At 51.5% G+C, this 9,633-nt stretch overlaps 1 protein-coding gene across 1 annotated transcript in view; it reads right to left on the bottom strand.

The window, feature by feature from the left end:
- Nucleotides 1-1,312: 1,312 nt before the first annotated feature.
- The window catches only part of ADARB2 (adenosine deaminase RNA specific B2 (inactive)), a 468,076-nt gene continuing 459,755 nt past the window's right edge, over nt 1,313-9,633 (bottom strand). Inside the window, exons 9-10 of the mRNA XM_035306764.3 lie at nt 8,187-8,365; nt 1,313-6,734 (exon numbers count right to left, since the gene is read on the bottom strand). Of these exons, the coding sequence (XP_035162655.2) occupies nt 6,558-6,734; nt 8,187-8,365 (356 nt within the window). The 3' untranslated portion in view covers nt 1,313-6,557. The remainder of the gene's footprint in view (nt 6,735-8,186; nt 8,366-9,633) is intronic.

Raw genomic sequence — 9,633 nt, 5'->3', positions numbered from 1 at the left:
CCGCCATCATGTTTGGAGGGGTTACCAAGAAGCAGACCCCCCCATTGCCAAGAAGGAGTGCCTTTTCAGGCAGGAGGGGCTCCTCTGTGAGTGACAATGAGGGCCAACCCCAGGAGGCACTTCTGGGGCCCACAAAGAGATAAGGCTGGAGATCTGACTTTGGGCCATTAATCCATCCCTCCTGACATTCTGATTCTCCACGATCGGTGATCCTGGCTGGGGACCGCTGCCCCACCTTGCAACTTGGATGCCTTTGAGGTTCGTCTTGAACCCACTTCACGCCTGCAGGTTCCTTCATTCCCTGCCCACAACCTGACTCCTCATTTTACTCTCTATGGGGTAATTTATCATAAGGCTCAAGAAATGAGATGCTCTTTAGGGCACTGACACCCCACCCAGGGAATGTCCCCACCCATGGATGAATGGGAGGCATCAGAATCTCCTGGGGTGTTTTCAGAGCCCCCTACCTCCACCTCTGCCGCCACCCGAGACCTCTCACACTGCCTCTTGAGTGGAAAATCACTGTGGTTAAAAATGCAGGCAGCCACAGCTTGTCTGGAGAGAGGCGTGGTGGGAAAGAGCAACACCTCCAGACACAACATCTTACCCAGGCCCCTCTGGCTGCAGCGCTGGGGCCCCGTGCTCAACACGGCTGTAATGCCAGCTTATTTCCTGGGTGACAGTGAGAAATCAAAGTCCCTTCAGCCAGCACAGGCCTGCTGTGCCCATCGTTAGGTCCCTGGAAAGCAGCAAAATGTGTCACAGGGAAAACACTCTACTGGGGTGCTCAGTCCAGCAGACTTATGTGGAGCCACGGTGCGAGCCCGAGATGTTCGGGAGTCCCTCACACTCCTGTTCCCACCTGACTTAGTATTCCCCTACTAGTCACACCCATGCCCCATGTGTGACAGCAAAGTTGGGAAAGGACTCAGCATCTCACATTTCATGACCCTTAAGCTCCTCAAGCCTCCATCAGTAGCCCTGGGGAAGTAGGAGGCTAAGGGTGCGTTCACACACCGAGTGATTAATTCATTTTATGCATTCTTGCGAGGTGGGTTTAAGGCTCGATGGGAGGTCTTTTCACTTACAGCCCTGTGCTATTATAATGAGTTCATTTAGATTCAATCTGTAAGGTAATGTTGGGGCCTGTAACTGCTACTCAGGCAGAAGCCACTAATTGCTGTAACTATTATTAAAAAGGAAAAGGTTCTAGAGCTGAGTAGATCCTTTCTTTGGAGTGGGTGGACACATTATATAGTCTTGAGACCCCCAGAACTTCGCTTGATGAGAAAGACCCAACAACCCAAGAAAGGACAATTTTACCTAATATTTTTATTCACTTAACAGAAACATTCACTTATCAGATATCACTGAAGTGCAATTTACAGAACTTAGAGGCAAATTAACATATGTAAATTCATATTTTAAGGTTTTGGATTTTTTTTTTACAAATATTACAAATGTACACCCATGGATACAGTATTGCCATTCAATCATGCTTTTTATGTACATACCTTCAATTAGAATTACTATGTATTAAGTTCATTTTGCTTACAAAATGCTGAAAACTGATGGGGCGCACTGGGAGAGATTTTTTTAATGATGCATAAACTGCAGAGTGATAGAAATCTAGGACCTGTTTGAAAAGAGGCACTGGGACCCAGGTGATCTCATCTTCATGTTTAGGGGACACTCATCCCTCCCGTCTCATCTTTAGGATGATGAGCTGGGAAACAAGGTGTTTCTCTCACCAGGGTTTATCTGTCTGTGGTTCCCTGCAGGGGTGATATTGTTTGGTGTGAATCTCTAGAGGCCAACGTGGTGGCTCACAGCCATAATCCCAGCTCTCTGGGAAGCTGAGGCGGGAGGATCACTTGAGGCCAGGGGTTTGAGACCAGCCTGGGCAACGTGGTGAGACCCTGTCTCTACCAAAAATACAAAAATTAGCCAGTCTCATAACCCGGTCTCAAAAAAGTAAATAGCTCTCTAGAGATGTGGCCACCAGTGTTCCTTCTGGTGGGAGGTCAGACTGTGTGGACACATCCAGGAGAGTCCCAAAAGGACTGCAGCGACACCCTGTGCACAAGGCGCCAGGAACCCAGCGGGGCTCCCCCAGCCCCAAGCATGAACCTGCTGCTGGATCCCTGGGGGGATGGTGCCCGAGACGACCTCCTCCTGGGGGGCCACAGCAGCAGAACAAAGGAGCCGGGAGTTTCAGGACACACGACAGCAAGAAAGGGAAGAGGTGGGGAGGAAAGAAGGAGGCGAGAAGGGAAGTAAAAGTGGGTGCTGAGGGCAGAGTGAAAAGAGGGTGGTGCTGGCCGCCTCTTTCCCGGGCGGCATGAGAAGGAAGCTTGCTGTGTCCTCATCCCATCCCTGGTCCCTGCCCCTGTCGCCTCTGTTCCTGCCTCCTCACCTCGCCACCGTCCTTCCTTCACTTTACCAGATTCAGAATTTGTGGGAGAAGTTTGACAGGTGCCACCAGCAGCCAGTGTTTCCAGAAACAGCCCTGCACCTGTGGTGGCGAGGGACCCGGGTGGCAGTGAGGGACCCGGGCGGTGGCAAGGCCCACATTGTGTCCTCCAGCCTCCCGCCTAGCTCCACACGGTGGTGAGTCTGCCCGAGACCCTAAAACACTAGCGAGGCAGGGTGGGGACAGTCTGTCCCTGCCAAGAACTGCCTGGGAGTGCTAACGCCTCTCCTGCAACACAGCTTCTAAATTTCTACTTCCAACCATGAGCTCTGCAAAAACCCCAGGTGAGGACAGGCTTTGGAGTGTGTGGGATTGTGGCCCCCTGATGGGGATTAGGGACTTTGCAGGCTCCCTGAGGGCCGTGGGAAGGGCGTGACGAGAGGTGTCCCGAGGATCCAACCACAGTACATAAAAAGAAGGCTCTCACTCCCTTTTGGTCTCCATCAGAAAGAGACTTACTGTATTTTGGGCCAATTTGTCAGATTATTTTATTAGAATGGCTTCTTAAAAAATGGGCATAGACATTTCCCTAAGTTAAAAATATCTATTTTATGTACGCCTCACGTCTTTGTTTTAAAGATACTATAGACACCTCTTAAAATTTATTATCTAAAAATAGGATTTCATCAAAATACTCGAACTATTCTGGGCATTGCTATCCTATGTATTTACGGTTATGGCTCTCCAGACGTGGTCAACACTGTACCGAATAAAAGCTTGTAACTTGATGGATAAGAAAACCTTCTGTGAACACAACATTAGGTGGAAAAATGGAGCTGTTTGTTTGAAAAGAAACCCAGCTTGGCATTTCTGAGGAACAGGACTCATGGCAAAGTCAGCACAATGTGATAGATATGTACAGTTGTAAAGAGAATCGCAGGAACGGAAGGGAAACCATAGCTGTCGACCCACAAATCCTTTCCTGGGCAAAGATGAAACCCACAGAAACCCTCACTCTGTCCCCTGACATCACACATGGCTGCAGAACCTGGGCTGGAGGTGGATGGCGGAGGCTGCCTGGCCGTGTGGCCGTTCCCTTCACTCTGTCCTGCAAAATGTCTGGAACCCACCAGACACTGACTTGCTGACTACAAACCAGGCAGGAAACCACATTGCTGATCTTCCCGATGGGAAAGCAGTGTGTGTTGTGGAGGCAGATAAAGGTGGTGTTGGTTTTATGAAGACTTTCATAGGGGCCTAAGCAGGTGTGAACACAGAAAATCTGTAGCAAGAGGCAGGGAAGCTGGGGCAGAGATTTCAAGGTGGGCTCTGAGGGGTGGGCCCTGACTTCTTCATCCTCCCTTGTGCTGTGCCCAGCATGTTTTCAGGGTGACAGAAAGTGCCTACTTTCTGTCCTACTCATGTCTTGCCCCTCACTTGGAGAGGGGCACGTGGCTACTCCCAAGACTAAGTCAGCGGTGGAAGCACAGGGAAGACCTGGCCTGAAAGTGAAAGTGGTGCTGGGATGTTCTGACTGGCCCGAGGGCGAAATCCTCAGGCTTCACCACAGCCCTCTATCTCTGCAGAGGTGACTGGCTCTTCCAGGAACACCTGGGCTGTGGGTCTCCTGGGACCCGGCCCCTCCTGGCTGGATCAGGCCCTGCCAGTTGGGAGCAGCCTGCGTGTGGCATGATCTGGTGTGATCTGGCGCGGTGTACAGTCCTAATTTGGCCCCCCATGTGCTTTGTGGAAGGGAAGTGCCGTGTCTTCCACCCTCCCTGCTTGACGCCTTTGTTTCCCACCTGCCGCTGGCCTCCCTGCATGTGAGTCACCCCTGCCTGCCTTGGCTGCCTTCTCCTTTCACTGCCCAGGGCCTGGGACCCCTCTCTCCTTACCTGGGGTCCCTTCTGCAGCCCACATTCCCTCTGGGGAAAAGCTCCAGCACCTCAAACTCACTTCTGGCTCACTCTTCTCTCACTATCAACCTTCTCTGAAGAGCTTTAATCTCTCCCTCCATGGAGTCTCCTGTGGATTTAATAAACAAATCCATACAGTTGTTCTAATGGGTAGTGTGGAATTAATGTGTGGCTTTCTGCAGAAGTGGATGTAGATATTTCAGTGCCTGAGACAATATGAATCCCAACCCCGCCGCTGCCGGCCACTGGGTGGGCAAGTGTTTTCCAAGTCTGGTGAATCAGACCCTGCGTCTTGGCTGCTTACAATGCAGGTCGCTCGCTGCAGAACCAGTGTGATTTGGAGCCCCCGGAAGAAAGCATCGTAAGCTTCTCTAGCCAACATCTCAGAGCGAAGCCAGGAGCTGGCTGTGCCCCACATGTTCGGGGAGCGCCTGCATCTATGGCTGCGTGTGCCTGAGCCACCCATCGACTCTCCACGCTCTCAGTTCTCCAAGCTTCATCCTAGCGATGTCAAGCTACCAGAAATTAATCAAAACTGGCCATTTGAGCTTAGCTTTTGCACTGAATTAAGATATCATTTATTTTGTGATTTTTGTAAAACATTAATGAGTTATTTGCAAAAATGTTCTCATATCTTTTGAAACTTTCTCTTGGAGCAGTTATCTACTCCAGTGCCCATTTTCTTTTTTAAAAGAACGGAGACAAATTTGGCCATATTTTAAATCCCAGGAAAAGTTTCTATTTCCATACTAATATCTCTAATTCTTATTGTCTTGTAACAAATAGCTACAACTCAGTTTGTTCCATTTCTGCCTTCTCACTATGATAACTGTAATTGGTAGTGCTTGGGTATGTGCAGCACGATGCATTCCTGCACTCTCTGGGGTGGTCAGCGGGGTCTCTCCGGGAAGGCCACACCCCAGAGGCGGACACTACCATGCTTTGCCGGCCAGCATCACCACAATGAACTTCAGAGATGGATTTTTTTTTAATTGGAGAAATGATAGAGTGGCTACATAGCAGGATGAATATTAGAAATGAGTTCTCGGTGGTGAGATTACAGCAACTGAGGCACATAGATTGCCTAAAGATACTTGGAAAAGAGCCAGACTCCTGTGTGAATACAGCACCTCAACTCTCAGTGATGACGCTGTGAACTAAAGCCCCAGTGTCCCATCTCCACTGTGAGCTGAAGGTTCTCTGGGTTTGGATGGCTGCTCTCAGGGTGACAGAACCCTGCCTCTTACATTTTTTGACAGCTGAACTTTTTAGGGGTCTTGTCCTGCAAGGTGCTGATTGGAGAATCTGAAAGAGCAGAGCTGTAGCCTCTCAAGCTGAAGGTAAAGGTTGTTTTGAATTTTATTTTGTGCTTGCTTTCTAATAAAAATTTAGTTAACAAGTCTCCTTATTACCTGGTAGGGAGGTTACAGGGTAGTAGCTAACCTTCACACAGCTGAGCCTCTGTGGTGCTCAGTATCTGCCAAAGTAAACCAAATGCTGTGACGGGCCAAACAGGCATGACGGCTCTGCAGGGTGCAGGGGGCAGGTGCTTAGAGGGCTTCCCATGTCACAGGTCTTCACTCTGGCTTGTGAGCGCTTTGGGAACTGTTCCTTCTCTTTGCGGGAACGGCTTTCATTTCTCGGGTTCTATTCTAGGTGTTCTTTAATGGTGTGCATCTTCAATCTTTTTTGAAAGGATGTGGAGTAAAAAAAATGAAATGAATAATGAAAATAATCGAGGATTCTTATTGGTTTCTCTGGGGCTGGGTGGGCATGGCTTTTCTTTCTGTTTGTGGCTTATCTTCACGAGCCCCATAAACCTGTGCTAGTGAGACCTGAACATCGCCGAGAGGCGCATACAGGGGTGGGGTGCAGGGACAGGCCGAGGCTCACTCCCGCCTGACACACACTGGCGCCTCCTTCCAAGGCTGCAGCTGAGCCCCCTTCACCTGAATGGAGCCCCTCCCTCGGATGCCACAGGAGAGCCGGCACCAACTCCACAGCGCATGTGTCCCTCGGTGTAGGGACAGGGTCTGGGGCCAGCTATCTGGGAAGAGGCATGTTCTGAATTCCAGTCTCATTGCTCCTCCACACATTGCACACTCGTGTGTTTCTGGAACACCAAAGAAAAACAAATGCAGGGAACTGGCCGACCTGCCACGTCGCCCCACAGACACGGCCCGTCCCTCCAGCATCTGTCTCAGCTCCAGCGGCCAGGAGCCCACAGCCTAGAGAGTCAGTAGAAACTGCTGCTGCTCCGGAGGCTTCTGCACCCAGATGCCCAGGCCGGCCTTCTGAAAGGCCAGGAACAGCTGCTGTTTCACCTCCTGGTAGGTGTGCGCCCCCAGCTTGGCCTCACAGTACATGGACGGCGTGTCTCCGGGGCTGGGTGTCCGTGTGCTCAGCTGCAGGCAAGGAGAAGAGCTAGTCAGACACCAGCAGAGAAGGAGCTTCCACCAGATGGGTTTTACAAGCCAGACATCAGCGCATGGCCTCGGCCTTTTGCTTTACTTTCTCCCAACATGACAGAGGGCAACCGATACAAAGCCCTCCGGCCATCCCACAGAAACCCAGTCATCAGGGAAAGCTACTTCATCCAAGGTGTAAGTGACCAGTGAGCAGATAAGCTTGACTGCTATTAAAAATATAAACACTGTACAGGGGCCACAAGTGGGGTAAGGGCAGATGGGAACGTGGGAGCTGCGTCATGGCGGGCAGGGAGCAGGTGGGCCAGAGTCCTGCTGGCAGTGAGCAGGAGGGCCATGTGGCCGGGGCACTTCCTCTTTAGGTGTCTGTGGGGTGCCAGGAAAAGCTTTGCAGCAACACAAGACAGAGAACAAAGGCAGTTTGGATCCCCCCACCGCAGGTGGGAGGCCAGGAGAGAGGAGGATGGGGCCGGGGGAGCTCGGAATCCCACCTCGGGTCTTCCTGGGAGGCACTTGCCGGGGGCGGGGTGTCACCTCCAGCATGTGCAATAGGAGAGGGCCCTGTTGCTCATCAAGACAACACTGATGCCTCCCTGACCTTTCAAGTCTCTAGGAGACGGGGACTTGCGAAGGGCCCTTTAGCGGATGGCACAGAGGCTGAGAGCTGAGGAAGATGGAAGTCTCGGCTGAGCTCAGAGCTAATATGTGCGATTTTTAGTGTCCCTTAATTTGGCAAAATGTTTATTTTAGGTGTCAGTATGTCTATCCTGCTCTACCAGTTGACAAGTCGTCAACACAATTATTCCTGCTTGGAGTCATTGCTTGGATTAAAAGTGTGGGAAAACGAGCAAGACATTTTTTATTTGTTGGCTGTTTTTCTGTTATTTGTTCTTTTTGGCTATAGTCTTTATGCTTTGGAAACATACGAATACAGATTTTGATTTGAAATCCAGAAATGTCGCTGTTAATCCTACTTGTGAAGGAGAAAGTTTGCTTCTGATCCTTGATGTCGTGGAAATGCTTGGGCTTTGGGGTTTGGGAGAAATTCTAATCCTCAAATTCATTACCTGTGAAATTTTGGGGAAATTACCTAATTTTTCTGAGTGTTGGTTTCCTGATATCTAAGCTGGGACTAGTATTGACTTCAAGAGTCCCCAGGAGCTGCTCCTGTGACACCCCGAGTGAAGCAGGCGGAGCTTCCACAACTCCGGGCTGGTTTGGGGATGGTGCCTGGGGCAGCAGGGTCTCAGGTCTACAGGAGAAACGCTGCTGACCTAGGCAGCGGGGAAAAGGACACGTCACAGGCGCTGGGATTTGTGTCCTGCCTTTCCCTCCCTGCAGACCAAGTGGTGGCCTCTCCTGAGAGCTTGCTCAGGGCTTGAGCCAGGGTCTGGCTGGGCCCAGTTTCCCTCCAAGGATGGTGCGACCTACCCTGCTGTACAGCCTCGCCCACCGCACAGAGAATACGTGCTTGCAGAGCCGGGATGGGCCCCCACAGCTCCTCCGCCCGGTGGTGGCGTTGATAATCTCCAGGTCTGTGCTGCCCATCACCCAGTTCACACTGAAGGGCGGCGACTTCCCTGGCTGGCGTGTCTCGGCATCACTCACGCCTGTCAGGGGAGATGGGAAAGGCAGGGGTTAATATTCCTGGCCCCACGAGGGGCTCCCTGAGGGCAGCTGCAGGGAAACGGAGCCGTGTTTGAGAGGGAGAAGGTATTCACATGTACATGGTACTTCCTTTTCATCCTCGGGGCTGGTCAGTTCCCACAGTGGTCACGTGTCACCCGCAGGGTGGAGGTTGCAAATTGGGCAAGAACCTGGTGGCCGCCTCAGGTCCACGGTATTGCTGTGCCTGCTTCAACCATCTAATTGAGAAGATTTTAATAGTCTGGTGATCATAAAGCTCGGTCTGTATTCCTGCCCTTTCTAGAAATATTTGTTGAGTGAATTAATGAACAGAGCCACGTGGGAGTGATCTGAGTGTGTGTTTACTGGCCACCTCTGCAGGCCCAGCTCTGTTGGAGGCAAAACACCGAGGCCAGGAAGCAACGCACAGCTCCCTGGCTCCTTCGGGTTTATGGTTTAGTTGATGAGAAAAGCAAAACAATAAAAACAAGACAGAAATGAGTGTAGGATCAATTGATCCACAAGGTGATCCTGAAGCAGCACTAGCTACGGAGTTCTTTACAGTGCAAAGTGGAAATACGGGGCCCCTTGTTGGAAAGTTACGAGGAATTTTGAGATGTGAGCATTAAACTGAGTGTGGGTCCATCTGAGCTCAGGGGTCTCGTGAGCTCCAGGGATTCACATCCATGATGCTGGTCCTATCCAGAGAGGCTGGCCTCTGCAGGAACATCCTTGTCTCAAGTGCATTGCCCCTTGTATGCTGGGATTTTAACCCGGACCACACAGTCCTCTTAGCCTGGCTCACACTGCACGGGGTGGATGAAGAGGTCCCCACGCTGGGGTGGCATCTGCTTTGCAGCCAGTGCAGGTGCACTTTCTGGTTCCCACTGTGGCCCCAGCCCTCACTCCTTGAGGTGCTCCTGTGCTGATCAGGACTTCTGGAGATGCTGCGGGGAGATGTCTGGAAACGCGGGGGGCACCTGCCGAGTCCCTGCCTTGTGATGGCCTGAGGGTTCCAACACATGAGATGTGGGTGCAGCTGGGCCCCCCCCCGCCCAGGTCATTGTCTGTTTCAGTGCCTTCTGAAGGCTGCATTTGGCAGCATGACCTTCGGAGTAGGAAGGGCATCGGAGGACGAAAGGCTGTGGAAGCCAGAGGCAGCACCCAGCAACATAGCCCAAGGCTTCCCATGCCCAAGGCTTCCTCATGGCCCTCGATGATGTGGCCCTCAGACATCCACGGGTAGGGAGGG

The sequence above is a fragment of the Callithrix jacchus genome, chromosome 7, assembly GCF_049354715.1.
Source record: "Callithrix jacchus isolate 240 chromosome 7, calJac240_pri, whole genome shotgun sequence".
Classification (NCBI taxonomy): domain Eukaryota; kingdom Metazoa; phylum Chordata; class Mammalia; order Primates; family Cebidae; genus Callithrix; species Callithrix jacchus.
Note: the sequence above shows the minus strand (reverse complement) of the source record. Positions and strands in the feature narration are given on the sequence as shown.